The sequence below is a fragment of the Onychomys torridus genome, chromosome 2 (assembly GCF_903995425.1).
Source record: "Onychomys torridus chromosome 2, mOncTor1.1, whole genome shotgun sequence".
In the NCBI taxonomy this organism is placed as follows: Eukaryota; Metazoa; Chordata; class Mammalia; order Rodentia; family Cricetidae; genus Onychomys; species Onychomys torridus.
The window spans coordinates 165,480,194-165,496,164 of record NC_050444.1 but is presented as its reverse complement, the minus strand read 5'-3'; the positions used below and the strand labels follow the sequence as shown (position 1 = coordinate 165,496,164).

Here is a 15,971-nt window from a genome sequence, read left to right as displayed (position 1 = left end):
CCCATTTGACCTGCAGGGAGACTGGAGTGGGAACAGCAGGTCTTCAGCAAGGTGACTGACCTCCAAAAATATCTAGGACCTGACCAAGCTGTCTCCCATTGTCTTGGGAATGACAGGATTCCTTCCATAGGGAGGGTTCCTGGAAACACATTTACTTCCTCTGGACCTGCTCTTACTCCCTGTGTGGTTGCTGGCTTCGGTGTCCTTGCTGTAGTCACTGGTTCCTGAATCCTGGGAGGCTAGCCCCAGGACTGTAGCGCTGGGGAGACAGGCTGTGCTTGTCACACCTGTCCATGACTGGAGCCTTCACAGGGCCCATCTGCAGACACTCAACTGGCTTTGGCACTTGTATAGACTTTGTCAAGGTTGTGGTAAGTCACTCTTGTAACAGCTGGCTGGCTCAGGCTCTTAAACAACCTAGTATATCTCCCCAAGTAGAGTCTAATAACAGCTTTAATGTATTTAAATACTAAGATTTAAAGACATTTATGTGCCTGTGTGCACGTGCTCACATGCCATGAATGGCATGTTTGTGGAGGTCAGTTCTGTCCACCATGTGGGTTCTGGGGAGTGAACTTACATCTTTAAGCTTGGCAGCAAGTACCCTTACATGCTGAGCCAGCTTGGTGGTCCTGTTTGGGTTTTGTCTATTTGTTCTTGAGTTATTTGCTCCTGCTGCTGTGGACTCTCCATGAGCACACACTGCTGGACCCTCTCCCTGTGTCCTTTTGTGCCTCATGTCCCACATCTACTACCCACCACCCTGTGTGTACGTTCACAGAGGATACCTGTGTTCTGGCAATCCTCCATCTCATGACAGGGCAAGGAACTTAGGTCTGTGACTACCTCCATCTCAACAGACTTTTCCAATCCCACAGGAAAGGGTTCCATGAGCTTCCCAGGGCTGGATGACTCTTGAAATAGAGCTGACTGCATTCGAGTTATGGGGCCAGTAAGGGAAAGGTGGTACCTGCTGAGGCCTGCTGCTGGCTGACACTTAGTCCTGGTGCTTCTTTCTACCTAGTATCCATCAGCAGGGTGGGCTCTAAGTAAAGGAACAAAGCAAGCTCCGTTCCCCATTTTGCTGGTCATGGCATGCCTGCCTCTTTGGTAGGCATGTTTTGATTAAGGATTCTTACTGAAGTCTGCTCGTGAGAACCACACAGCTGTCCCAACAAGGAACTCTGGTGTGTCTTTTCTGGAGGCCCAGCAATCTAAGGCTGTGCATTATTATCCCTGACTATCAGAAGATGACCATAAGCAACAGCTTTAAATTATTGTTCATCAATCATTAAATCACAGAACTGAGTAGGTGAAGGTCACAGCTAATGAGAAAGGACCTCAGTGGAAGCTGAGAATGGCAGTAGGGAACATTAGCTGGTGGGGGTGGGGGCAGGGCAGTTTTGTCTGGACAGGAGCAGAACTGAAAACTTCGTACAGGCCTGGAACACTTGATCTTGAATAGGACCCAGGTTCAATTCCCAGTACCCACATGGCTAGCCTCAGTCCCAGCAGAGCAGGGAAGAGGCCATCATGCCTCTTGGTCAAGGCCTGTACCAAGGGCCTTGCATCTCCTGCTAGCTAATGGGCCTGAAGGGGGGTTCCAGCTTTGGACCCCATAAATTTCTTCCCATGGTTCTCAAATATTTGACAGTTTTAGGGACATAATATTTCCTTAAAAGTATTTTCAAAATATATTTTATTTCCTTCTCATATGCACTTTGCAAAAACTATAAGATAAACTATTAGCTTCACTCAGAAACAGGAGTCCTTCCAGAAGAAACTGAATTCATCTCCAGTGATCAGTTTGGCATGGAAAAGTAAGCTTGTGTTACCAAAACCAAAGCACTCAGGAATCTTCCTTATTTCCCACTGCCCAGCCCCCTGCTGACCTGTGCCAGGATGACATATTTATGAAAGGAGGAAAAGATACCAGTACAGCTGAGGTGGCAGCAACCTGTGGTCATAGGAGCCGAGTGTTGGCGCGGGTGACATGTCAATTTTGTATTCAATTAAGCGAAGTTTCTCTTGGAGATGCCATACAGAAATCTTAAAACTTGCTGCATCGTCCGATTGTGAACTACTGAACAGGTAGAAGACACCATTCTACATCTCTGCATCATCCTCATCCTCATCATCTTTGGCTCTGAAATGCATTTTTCTGAATTCTCGTCTGCTCATGGAAGGACAAGATGAAGAGGCTGGTGGCAGATCCTTAGAGGGGAAGAAAACATGACTTCAGTCTTGAGTGACATGGCCTGGGCACCCAGATCCTAACCTGACCACGGTCTGCTCTGGGCCTTGCAGAGTTTGCCTGTTATTGACATGGGAAGTCTGTCCAGGCACTGGTCCCTTGGTAGGAAAAATGCAACAGAAACATGGTTGCATATTCACAAAATCACAGATCTGACTTCCTAACCTTGTTTGAGGTCCAAGACACACCCAGGGAGATGAAGCCAGGGACCTGCCTTCCCAGCCTTTCAAACCACGGCTGCTTCCCAGTTTGTGAGCCTGAGAGGAGGGTGGTGTGAGGAGGCCCCTCCAAACAGTGCACAGCTCATTTTCCTTTTCTCCTCTTGCATGAACATGATCCATTTACGTTTACCTTTGTGTTGTGGCATTCTGGGCACACAGTACTGGGAGCACATGGTGGCTGCTGCGGTTTGTCAGCCAGGCCCTGCAGGAGAATCAGGAGGTAACACTTACCTGCATAAGCTCAACATTCCCGAAGAAGCGACTCACAGGCATGGGCTGGTTGCTGTCATCATCCAGAAGGACGCTGCTGTCCATCTGAAGCACAGGTGCCTGCACCTCCTCGGTCCTGGCCACAGGCTCAGTCTGTTGGGCAGAACTGTCATCAGGCTCCTGCACTGCAGCAGCATTGCTGGGTTCTGGTGTGGGCAGGCCATCTTCAGTGTTTGCCGAGGGTTCCTCACTCACAGGCTGGGAGCAGCCCTGTGGAGGTGATTCACTCTCTGGGACAGGGACAGTAACCTCAGCACTGTCCTCTGCAAACTCATTTTCACAAGGGGCCACAGGGGCCACTTTTGGCAAAGAAGTGTCACTTTTAGGGTCAGCTTTCTGTAATTCTGCCTTTACAAGGTGACCTTTGTCATACTTGAACTTTTTGGAAGTGCGTCTGTCTGTAGTCTTGTGTGGTGAGGAAGCCTGCCAGGAAAGAAAAATGTAAGAGAAAACCAGACCTAGCAAAGGCACAGGGCTCAGTCCCAGAGGCCCCCTTCATCCTCTGCCACCAGTTGCTATCTGTCCTGCTGCTAAGGGGCAGAAGGCACCAGTCCAACAATCTGCTTTCCCAGGGCTTTTTTCCTGAAATACATGCTTGCTTGCTTTAAATCATAGTAGGGACACTCAAGACGGCTTAGAGCATAAAGGTGCCTGCTGCCCAAATTATATCCTAACTTCCATGATGGAAGGAGAAAATCTCCTGCAAGTTGTCCTCTGACTTCCACATAAGCACCATAGCATGTGTGCCTCTCCCTCAAATAAATGAAAATATAATAAAAAAAAATCATGTAGAAGAACCCAGTTTCCATCTCCCCATTCAAAGCAAGCTCTCAGCTCTTAATGCTTTATCCATCACCAATGCCTGGAGACTGTAGGAGGTGAGCAGATACTCAGGCTAGCTTCAGCAAAGTGGCAGCATGCTGTCCTGAGTAAGCGCTGTGCGAGGCCAGAGGTGGAGGTGTGCCCCAAGCCCCAGCTGTGTCAGTTTGGGGATGAGATTCCCTGGACTAGAGTGGCTGCTCTGTGATGTTCAACAGACCACATGACAGTCCTTTCCTTGCTGCTTGGCCCTCTCTCAGCTCTAGGGGTGAAGCAGGTGAGAGACTCACATGGCTGCATAGGCCACCTTCCAAGTGGCACAGTGCACAAAGCTGTGCCTTAGTGTCTGGATTGCTAGCACACTTCCATACACACACGTGCATGGTGCACAAATGCAAATTCAGCTGCATTTCAACGAGCACCTCTCTCTGAAAGCAGTGACGGCACTGTCACATGGCCTCTGACATGTCTTCCAGTCTATACACAGCAGCAATGGCTTGTATTTACACAACACATCTCAGAGAGACAACGGTAGAAACGAGTGGAGCCAAGGCCTTGGTGTTCTTGGTAATGAAGCTCACCAGACATGCTGTCTTGGCAGATGTGGAGCTGGCAATGTCCTCGGCAGAGGCCGAGCTGGCTGAAGAGTTACTTCGGGCCCGAAGGCGTGCTGAGGATCGCACTCCACCTGTGAGCTAGACAAGAGTGACGCTCAGAGAGCAAGCTTTTGGCAGAGTGCCAGCACAGAGCTGCGAGTTCTCAGCTCAGAGCCTTAGGTGTACCCACATTCCCTCTACAAACAAAGATTGCTATGGCCTAGGTTGGTTCAACCCAGCTGTCTGGGTTTAGACACAGAGTCCAGGGCCAGAGAGATGGTTCAGTGGGAAAGGGGGCTTGTCACCAGGACCGAGGGTCTGAGTTCAATCCTAAGGACCAAAACAGTGGAAGAAAACTGGCTTCTGTAAGTTGTCCTCTGTCTTCCACCTGTGCTGTGGTACACGCCACATGTGGCATAGTGCGCGCACACACACACACACACACACACACACACACACACACACACACACATACAAATTTAACCAAAAACAAAAGATGCAAGGTTGGCTGTGTCCACTTGTCTACTGTGGAGGCTCAGGACCATCAGTGCCCTATCTTGTATGTTCCTAAGAACCAGCACTGTAGTAAGTGGACACGAACTCAAACATCTGTGTCAAAGCGAGACAGAAACACCAGCTCCTGTACTCTCCTCTACCCCTTCATCGGGCCCAATCCTATGGAACATAGCTTCTATCTTTTTTTTTTTTTTTATTATTTGTTATTTTATTCTGGGGTGGCATCCAGTAGGCAGAATCTCTACCACTGTGCTATAGCTCCAGCCCATCTCTCTCTCTCTCTCTCTCTCTCTCTCTCTCTCTCTCTCTCTCTCTCTCTCTTTCAGTACAGGGTCTTATGTATCCCAGGCTGCCTCAGATTTGATAATAATAATAATAATAATAATAATAATAATAATAATAATGACCTTGCACTCCTGAGCCTGCCTCTATTTCTTGCACTCCTGAGCCTGCCTCTATTTCTTGCACTCCTGAGCCTGCCTCTATTTCCCAAGTGCTGGGATTACAGATGTGAGCTGCTACATTTGGCTTAGGTGGGACAGGAAAATGAACTCCACTTCATGCATGCCAGGTAAGCATTCTACCAACTGTGCCACACTCCCAACTCCACCCCTTAAAAATATTATTTTTTGAGAAAGTTTCACTAAGTTACTCTGACAGGTTTTGAAGTTCCATCCACCCATCTGCCCTAGCTTCAGGAGTGCTGGGGCCACAGCCTACATAGCACCACACACTACTGTCTCACACATCGTCTTATTGCCCCAGCTGACCTAGAACTCCTAGGTAGCCTAGGCTGGCCTGAAATTCACACACCAGCACACATGTAAGGGACAACCAGAAAGAAAGAAAGCAGAAAAAGTATTCGAAGAAATGATGGCTGTACACCTCTGTTTACTGAAAACAATAATCAATACATTGAGGAATCTTAACCAACTCAACTCCAAGGCGACAGGCCACCTGTGCCACAACAGGGAGAGAAAGAAAAGCCCGTGGATAGACCATCCCCGGAACAGCTCTAATCTTGGAAGAACTGGTAAGAAACCAACCCCGTACTCTTCAGAAACAGTGGGAGCCACAGTGAGTACACTTGGTGCACTTAAAATGAAGGCACAGATAAAGAAATTTCCAGGTGCCCACTGAGGACTGTTGCTTCAGAGCTGCTGTGAGTTCTAGCTGAAGCTAGTGACCTAAACAGAAACCCAAATACACACAGGAGCACCACCCACCAAGGCAAGTCCTTATATAGAATATTTCACACGCTTCTCTCAAAAGGCAACATGTTAACAAATGCAAACAGTAACAAAGGGGGGTGGGCATGAGGGAGCCTTGCTGGCCCAGGGGCTAAAGTGAGAGACGGTAAATTAATGACTGCAAGGCTGACTGTCAATAGATGTCTAACAAAATACCACAGAAAGTGGGGCGAGAACCACATGAGTTAGACCATTCTGTATCTCACTGGAACTGAGGCAGTACAATCCTGAAAACACCCACACAAGGAAGTAAAAAGCATCGTAAAAATTATTAAATTCAACCCTTAAGTCTGGTATGCAAAAGAGGGTTAGCAACAAAGACAATACTAACACGTGACCTATCTGTGACACTACACATCAACACCTCCACAATCCCACCAAAAGGCCGGGATACCGGCCTGGATTTCGGCCACCTTTAGACAGCGGGCACACTTCAGATTAGAGGACACTAGTGAAAGGAGTTCATTGTACCTGCTGTGCCAGGTCAGAGTCCCAGTCACCCTCCCTACTGTCACACTGCCCCATGATACAGGGGTTCGGCTGAGGTCAGCTGCACCATGCCCATTCGTAGGCAGAGTGGAGGGGCAGGAAGCCAGGGCAGCAACCCGCACTGCAGGGCCGAGCGCAGGTCTGGAAAGGGCCCTCACCCCGGAGGATGATGTGTCTGGAGCCCCACTCCTGGGGCAAGGTCTGTGGTGTTGCACACTCAGACGTGGAGGTTGGGGTGTTAGGGGGTGCAGAAGGAGTGGGACCTTCCACTCCCAGGGGCGGAGCTTGGGGAAATTAAGGCACCCAGGGCAAGGAACCACAGCCAGGCGGGGCCAAGGGAGGCGCCCGCCCCTCATCGGCTCCCCCGGGGGTGCTCGGCCCCTCACCTTCCTGCTCCTCATGAGTGAGCGTCCGGGCCTAACGCTTCTCCGCAGAGTCTCAATCGCGCGGCTCTCAGCGCGCGCCGCCGCTGCGTCTGGCGTCACCGCCCTGAGGCCAATCACAGAGCGGCGTCCCCAGATCACGTGCCCCAAACAAAGTTCTCCTTCTGGACAGCAGGCTGAATGCGCTTCCGGGAACTTGAGCCAAGGGCGGAGCTCCGGAAACCGGGCGACGTGCCCGCAACACGGAGAAGAGGCGCGTTCTTGGATGCAAGTGTCCACCATGTCTGGCCGCCATGTTTGAGAAGGCATATCCCTTGATGCCCTCGTCGCCGCTACATTTGAGCTGCCTTGCTGGAGGGCCTCCTCTCCTTGGTCTCAGTGTCTTCCCACCATGCGGGGGCCAAAATCAGCTCGGGGTCCCTGGCTCTGCCTGCTGCAGACCCTGGCTTCTTTGTGAACCTTGCCAGGAGCCTAGCACACTTGCAATCAAATCTGACAATTTTTGAGTTTGACTCCAAGACCCTGACAAGATTGACACTCCCTCCCAAGACTGACTCATTTCATTCTTTCTCTCTCAAAATAAATAAATGTAAAAATGATAAATAGCTTTAAATACAGATGAAATCTTTGGCCTCAGCCTCTGGTCTTGCTGGGTGGCTGGGACTGAGGAGTCTGGTCATAGTACTTATGAACTGAAGGAGGCTGACATTTGTTTAGTCATTTTTTTTGTTTTTTGTTTGGTTTTTTGAGTTGTTTTGTCATTTTAAGGGTGAGATTCCGAGGCTGGACAGGAGAGTGACCTGCTTTAGGGGTCCCCTCAAGTCCCGGAAGTTCATGTCCCCTGCTCTTCTAGACAGCTCTCTCCAAGTCTAGACCAGCCCACACCTCTCTCCAGGGCACTAAAGGAGACTAGCATGTAAAGACTGTGTCTGCACTGCAGACCTGTGCAGGCTCCTCTACCTTTAGAAGGGTCCCACTGGGTATTAGGTGGTCAGAGCCCCTGAAATCAGGATGCTGGTAGGATTAGGCTTTGAGGAGGGAGCCAAGCATCTTGCAGCTTCATCATACTGGTGCAGTCTGCTCACCTTCCTGGCCGGTGTTCCCTCCTCTCTAGCCTCATGCTTCTTCCCCATTTTTCCCATGATGCTTGGAAGGGGACTGGCACACATGTGACTGGCAGGAAATCCATTGGAAAGGAAATTAATATAATCGTAGCCAGCCGTTAAGAACCATCCTGTACTGTGACACAATAAGCCTGCCCACTCATCACTGTGGTTATTCTAAGCTCAGCTCAGTGATTTCCCTTCGTCCTTCAGAGTGCTCAGGTGGAGAAGCCAGGTCCTCATTCTATTGGGCTTTGGAGTTGGTATCAGTCAACCTAAAAACATACCGCTCCAAGGTTAACACTCTAAAAGGCTCGTGGTCTTTTGTTTGCACTAATTTTGGATCGATTTACTTAATGTACAGGAGTGTTTTGACTGCATGTATGTCTGTGGACCAAATGTGTGCCTGGAGCTGTTGGAAGTCAGAAGGGGGCACTGAATCACCTGGAACTGGAGTTATGGATGGGTGTTAGCCACATGCCGGTGCTAGGAACTGAACCTAGATCCTCTGCAATAGCAACAAGTGCTCCTTCTAAGCATAGATATACTGTTTTGTCTCTACTCCCAGCTGGGATAGAAACAGTGTTTCTTCAGTTGCTTCCATGGGTGGTCCTGACATTGTACTCTCACCTGACACATCCATAACAGTTCTGTAAGTCTGCACTGGAAAGCTCAGCTGGACATACCTTTCCTCTGGCCCTGTCATTGCAGATGTATGCCAGAATGGATCTATTCCTGGAATCTTGCTAGGGATATTCTGATGGCATCGCTGCTTTCAGAATCAAGGCTAACATCAAGGATGGGGCCTATGAGGTCCTGTCAGGCACCCACAGTAGGTTATGGATGAGTGTTATTGGACTTTTCTTTGGGCCACCAGTTCACAAAAAAAACTACATGGAGACGTCTTATTAATTATGAAAGCTCAACCTATAGCTTAGGTTTGTCCCGCTAGCTCTTATAACTTAAATTAACCAATTTCTACTCATCTTCAAGTTGCCATGTGACTTGTGACTTTTATCTCTTCTCCTGCATGTCTTTCTCTCTCTGTGTCTGGCTCATGACTCCTCCTTTCTTCTCTGTCCCCAGAAGTCCCACTTAACCTCTTCCTGCCTAGCAAATGGCCATTCAGATATTTATTAAACCAACCACAGTGACACATCTCCACACAGTGTAAAGGAATATTCCACAACAATGAGCGCTTGCTGACTGTGTGAAGGCCTCTCTTTTTGCTGGCTACCATGTCTTCCTAAGGCAAGATATAAAGGCAGAGTAAAGTATGAGGACACAAGAAGGGAAAGAAACCCCTTATCTTGGAATCTGACTGAAGCCTCTTGACAGATGAGAAGGAAGAATCCAGCACCATACACTTTCCTGTGATGACTAGTAACATAGATTTGTCATTGTTTTCATATATGATATTTTGTGTTAAGATAGCAGTAAATCAGGCTGAGGGTGTGAATTTACATGACCTTAAAATGGTCTCATTCCTTTTCTTATTTTTTTTTCCTGGTAGAATCTAAGAAGTCACTTCACTTTGTTTATAGTAAAGTCATCCTACCTTTCCACATATCTCTGATCTATAGTTGAACAGTATCAATCATAATCTCATCAGGGGCCCTTCAGGAGCCACCTGTGTTCTTACTTAGGTTTCTTAGGAACTCATTGGGGGCAATAGCTTCAAACCCTTCCACACCAGGTCTGTATCTGACTATTAAAAGATAATGAAATGAAACTCTCATAGCAGCCCACCATAATGCTTTCTCTAGAACAATGGTTGAGACTCTCACAGGGATTGCCTATCAGATATCTTGAATATCAAATATTTATATTTATATTATGATTCATAACATTAGCAAAATTGCAGTTGTGAAGTAGCAATGGAATTATTTTATGGTTGGGATCACCACGACATGAGGCACTGTATTAAAGGGTTGCAGTATTAGGAAAGTTGAGAACCACTGCTCTAGAGCCTTGTTCCTTCTCTTTATATTTGAGCTTAAAATCTGTATTTAAAATATCTTTTTAATAAACTCTAATTCTGCTTTAGACTGGCTTTCTGTGAAATATTTTTCTGCTTCAAAGTCAAAGAGTTAGTTTTATTTTGGTAAGGCAGACAAGCACAGGGAGTAGCTTAACAACCTGGGACTCCACCTGGCTTGGGTTGTACACACACATTGGCAACCGAGGATCCCTCACCTGCATATCCTGTGCTTGCACAACCCTCTCCTAAGAATGTACTTAGCCACTTAAGATCCTCTCCCTGCATCAGATTGTTTGTGCACCCCTGACATGTCCTGCATGGTTTTAGAGTTGTCCTGACTAGAGTGATGAAGGAATGAAGAATGGATGTGAATAGTGTGATCAGATGAAGACAGATCAGCTGCAGCCCAGAAATTCGGGCACATTTGAGGTGGTGAGTTTACAGCTGAATGGGAGATAGGTTAGATCATCTTGGTAGGAGGTCTCTGTAGGGGGACAATTTCAAGCTGTAGTCATCTGAGAGGAGGAAACTGTGGTTGACATTTTCATCATATATCAATTTTGACAAAAGATCAATTGTTGATACTATCTGTGCTTGGATCAGAAGAAGATTTTGCCATTCCCATTGGTCTGAGAGGTTAGGGTCCTTGATATGGCTGTGTTCATCTCAATAATACACCTTCACTTGGGTTCTCATTCATTCCCCACACATCATGCTCTGAACAAAGGAATAAGATACTCCCCTTGGACTGGGTGTGGTGGCACACACCTTTGATCCCAGCACTTAGGAGGCAGAGCAGGTGCATCTTTGGGAGTTTGAGCCAGCCTGGTCTACCTGGTGAGTTCCAGCCAGCCTGATGTACATAATAAGATCATGTCTCAAAACAAGACTAGTAAGGTTCTCCTCCACTAACACAATCAATGACTCTCCTTTTGTGGTCAGTCTCCATTCAAACATATTTTAGAATATAGCTGTGTACAGGGCGAAGGGCCAAGACTGGCTTAGAGTGCTTGGGCAGTAAGGCAAACTGTGTCCTCTGAATGATTTTTTAGGGAAGAAACCCTATTTACCATATTGTGCCTGCATAGAATGATAAAATGCATAACCGGAAGGGGCATTTCAATAAGATAAGCCCAGGTTTATATAATCCAAGCCTATTAATCAAAACATATTCATTGACCCTGCGAAGGAGAAGTGGATGAGATCTATATGAGCTGACTGGGTGTAGGGGGGTGGCAGAGGGTGAGGAGTGGGGAATGAGAACATAGGGAAATGGGATGGTCAACCTGGAACAGGGACATAGTGGGAGGGCAGGGAGGAAGATACCATGACAGATGAGGACATCATGAGAATAGGAAGAGGCAGGGTGTTGGGGAGGCTCTTAGGAATCCACAAGGTTGACCCTACCTTGGTCTGCTGGCAGTGGTCCAGAGGGTGCCTGGACTGGTCTACTCTGATGACTGGTCTAGCAAATAACCTAGCTGTCATCATAGAGCCTTTGTCCAGTGACTGATGGAGGCAGATGTAGAGATCCATGACTAGGCACTAGGCTGAGCTCTGGGAATCCAATTGATGAGAGAGAGGAGGGATTCTGCAGGTGAGGGACGTTGAGATCATGATGGGAGGATGTGCAGAGATGACCGGCCACACTATTGGAGGCCCATAAACTGTGGACTGGCGGCTGTGAAGCCCCCATGGGACTAGACTAGGCCCTCTGGATATGAAAGACAGTTGTTTGGCTTAAACTGTTTGGGGGGCATCCAGGCAGGGGTATTGGGATCTGTCCCTGGTCTATAGGCAGGCTTCTGAGAATCTGGTGCCTGTGGTGTGATGTCTTGCACAGCCTTGGTGCAGTGGGAAGGAGCTTGGACTTGCCTTGGCTCAGTGTGCTGGGCTCTGCTGACTCCCCATGGGAAACCTCGATTTGGGGGATGTGGGGACGCAGGGTGGCTCAGGAAAGAGGGGTGGGGGGGGGGGAGGAAGGAGGGGGTATCTATGGATAGTATGTAGAGTGAGTAGAAAATTTAACAAAGAAAAAATTAATATAATAAAAATTAAACAAACAAACAAACAAACAAAAACCAGATCCATCCTGCAGAAAGTCTTTCTCTGTACTACCAGCTCCCAAATAATGACACTGAGACTTATTTTTAATATGAAAGCTTGGTCTTGTCCCACTAGCTCTTATAACTTAGATTAACTCATTTATTTTAATCTACATTCTGTTGTGTGGCTCATTACCTCATCTCTCCATACTGCTAATGCTGCTTTCTCCATGTCTGCCTGGCAACCCTGCCTTTCTTCATCTCCTAGTCCTCTCTGTCCCCAGAAGTTCTGTCTAACCTCTTCCTGCCTGGCTAGTGGCCACTCAGCTCTTTATTACATCAATCATAGTGACACATCTTCACACAGTGTAAAGGAATATTCTGCAACATTTCCCCATTTTTGTCTGAAAAAGAGAAAGTTTTTAACTTTAACATAATAAAAACATAAACAATAAGAACAATTATCAGATAAGAATTACATTCACAATGTCCAGTCCATTTGTGTTTGGCATATTTGGAGAAAATACCATATTATCTACCTTATTTTGATGAAATTAAAGTTTTATGCCTAAACCATTTCTATTATAACTTGTATTACCATCTTAAACTATCTTTTTAGACATCAAAACATTTCTTAAATAAACAATTTAAGTTTGCATGTCTCTCAACTTTATACATTTTATATCTCTTTTGTGAATTTCTCTTTTGAATTTGGTAACAAAGAAAACTCTAACTATAACTGTCTTATCTTCAATGCCATCAGAGACCTGAGAAAGATATAATATTACCTGGTAAACAGGAAGTGCAGAGCAAGCAACTTCCAAAACTGTAGAAATGACAGAAACATCTGGCTGCCTGGACAGTCACCCAAGGTTCTTCTGCAACACTGGGGCATCCACATTCAGCCTACAGGCCTAGAATATCCAACAGTCTTTTCTAAGAAGCAGGAATTTTGAAAGATTGTCCTACCTTGTCTTGGCAAAGTTCAGTAGTTGCTTTCTTTTGTGTTCTGCTTGTCCAATTTGGACAGCATTCTGTCAGCTGTTGAGGAAAGGACAGTTTCTTGCCCAGTGGCTAACTTTGCCACAAATAAAAGCAAACTCCAATGGAGTTTCTTTGATGCCTCATCTTCTCTGAAGTAGATTGGTGCTGTCAGGAACAGACGTGTCTCACTGTCATGAAAAGCTTTATGTTATTAAAACATCTTAAATACCATATTCTATAAATCTTCAAATGTTTAAAGGCCATCTATTTAAAATATGTCTCTGTTTGACCTTGAAAACATATCTAACATGAATATAAGTTTTATTGTTATAGGTGACTATCTATTAACCTGTATTTCTTTATTATCCTAAATAGCTTTCAAGGAATAAAACTTTACATTACAGTTTAAAATGAGTTGCATAGGCACAATACCTTAAACAAGTATAGAACATATATACAGTATAACAAAAATAACCTTAAATTTGTATCAATGTACAAAAATCCATACCAATGTAAACTATTTTAGTGGCTGTTCAAAAGTAGAGTTAGCAATTCATCCTTTTATCACATTATTTCTATACTATATTGAAGATGTAACCATCTTGTTAAATAAGAAACACAGAGCCAATTGCAGAGTTAAAAGCCAAGAGATCAGAGCAATAGCTGAGAGCTGAAAACCTAACCCTCCACTGCTGCTCTGTCTTTCCTCTCCGCAAGAGAGCCACTTCCTGTGTCCTGTCTTTTATATAGACTTTCTGTTCTGCCTTCTCATTGGTTGTAAACCCAGCCACATGACCTCCTCATCACTGGCTGTCTGTACAGACCTCCAGGTCTTCTATGGTTGGTATTGAGATTAAAGGCGTGTGTCGCCATGCTGGCTGTATCCTTGAACACACAGAGATCCTGCCTAGCTCTGCCTCCCAAGTGCTGGGATTAAAGGCATGCACTACCACTACCCAGCTTCTGCTAAGGCTTGCTCTGACCCCAAGGCAACTTTATTAATATACAAATAAAATCACATTTCAGTAAAAATAAAATATCACTATATTATATCCTCTCTTGTTCCCTTCATAAAGAGATCCCTGAATCTAATCTCCTTTGTTCAGTTTTTTTTCTGACCATGAACAATAACAAGTTGTAATCACCCTCCCTAAATGATGACAAACATCCGTAATTTATCAAAAGACAAAAACTCACCCACCCTACCTCTTGGGAATGTGGGTGTCATGTTCTCTAGACTGCTTCCTACAGTGTGGAGGTGATGGCATCTTTAGGGGACCCTGAGAAAATTGGAATTATGTTCAAGTCCTGTGAGAGCTGGCTCTATCATTTGTTGTCTAGTCTCAGGGCGTTGGGAAAGTGCAGAACTTATCTGAAATCCTGCCAAGAGTAGTCTGTGAGGCTGGACCATCTCAGCCAGCAGCTTTAAAGGTGCTCTGGATGCAGAACTCTGAGGAAACTGCAACAGAGGCACTCTGAGAGGCTGGATCACCTGGGATACTTGTCTTTATTGGTATCTGGTCCTTTTTCCCTGAAGACATATATACTCTTAAAGGCAACCTGTATCTCTACCTTAACTTAAGTATGGAATTACAGTGTGTGCAAGTCAGTTAAAGATGATTTTTTTTTGGTTTTATGCTTGACAGGAAAAATCTGATAACTTTATAAGTTAGTTTGGACAGTATAACCAAACTGTAATGTAAATCTCTATCCATGACATATGAAATGATGGCATGTAATTATAAGTCATAAGGATTCTGTGACCAACAAGATTTATCATGTCTCAGAGCTGTTCCCATGTTGAGGGAACAGCTTATAGATCACTTTCCTTGCAGTCTTTTTTGGTTTTTCCCCTCATATCTGTAGCCAAGATCCTCAGGAAGTCTTCCCAGGTCAAATCTGATCTTGATTAATTTCATTTCTTATGGACACCAAAGCATAACCTCTCCCCCAATACAACACATTATCTGACTTTGATTTTGAAGCCAAGATATCCTTAAAATATATAAGCTGGTTTAATTCAGCAGTTCCTTCCACAATCCAGTGTCTCTCAGCAGCTATAGTTTTCTCTTCATTAGCTTTCAAAAAATTCAAAGTCAACTGCTGTGGGATGTCTTTCTGCATGCTGTGAATATGTGTTGCTCTAATTGGTTGATAAATAAAGCTGTTTGGCCAATGGTGAGGCAGAATAAGTTCAGGTGGTACACTGAAACTGAAGACGGAGATGAAGAAGGGTGGAATCAGGAAAGAGGACAGCCTGCCACCCAAGGAGCAGACCAGTAATGACAAGATGCCAGCAGACCAGTAATGGCATGGTTACATGGCAACAAAGAGATTAATAGAAATGGGTTAATTTAAGATGAAAGAGCTAGCTAGCAAGAAGCGTGAGCCATAGGCCATACAGTTTTAATTAATATAAGCCTCTGTGTTTTTACTCAGGACTGAGCAGCTGTGGGACTAGGCAGGACACAGGAAAGCTTCTGTCTACAGCCAACTGTTGTGAATATTATTTTAAGATGTGTTACATTAGTTTATGCTGTGGAACATTTGTTTAACGATACAGAGATGTGTTGTATTCTTTTGTGTTGCATTTGCTTAACTCTGTAAAGCTGTGTTACTTTGCCTGCCTAAAACACCTTATTGGCCTAATAAAGAGCTGAAGGGCCAATAGCTAGGCAGGAAAAAGGATAGGCGGGGCTGGCAGGCAGAGAGAATATACAGAAGAAGAAATCTAATGGAATGAGAAAAGGAGGAGGAGAAGAGGTTGCCAGGGGCAGCCACACAGCCAGCCTATGGAGTAAGAAGTAAAGATATAGAATAAAGGTAAAAAGTTCAGGGGCAAGACATAGTTAGAGAGAAACGGGATAAGTTAAGTTAGACAAGTTGGCTAGAAACAAGCCAAGCTAAGGCCAGGCATTCATAAGTAAGAATAAGTCTCTATGTATTTATTTGGGAGCTGGGTGACAGGACCACAAAGAGTCAAAAAAACAAAAAACAAAGACTACAGTCAACAAAACACCACGCAGGTGTATGCCCTTTGTATTTCCCAACTTTACTTGG

At 45.5% G+C, this 15,971-nt stretch overlaps 1 protein-coding gene across 1 annotated transcript; it reads right to left on the bottom strand.

Moving 5' to 3' along the window:
* Nucleotides 1-1,682: 1,682 nt before the first annotated feature.
* Nucleotides 1,683-6,893, bottom strand: C2H1orf174 (chromosome 2 C1orf174 homolog). The gene is made up of 4 exons (XM_036179737.1): nt 6,802-6,893; nt 4,146-4,259; nt 2,707-3,168; nt 1,683-2,214 (listed from the first exon to the last, which is right to left on the bottom strand). Exons 1-4 carry the CDS (start codon nt 6,814-6,816, stop codon nt 2,107-2,109), a joined length of 699 nt encoding a protein of 232 aa, XP_036035630.1. The 5' UTR covers nt 6,817-6,893; the 3' UTR covers nt 1,683-2,106.
* Between the last annotated feature and the right edge of the window lie 9,078 nt (nt 6,894-15,971).

Bases quoted from the DNA above. Each gene is read 5' to 3' on its own strand.
- C2H1orf174 (XM_036179737.1), bottom strand. The intron at 3,169-4,145 runs GTGAGCTTCATT...CTTTCCTGGCAG, and splicing joins CTGCCAAGACAGCATGTCTG to GCTTCCTCACCACACAAGAC. The intron at 2,215-2,706 runs GTAAGTGTTACC...TTCCCCTCTAAG, and splicing joins GGAATGTTGAGCTTATGCAG to GATCTGCCACCAGCCTCTTC.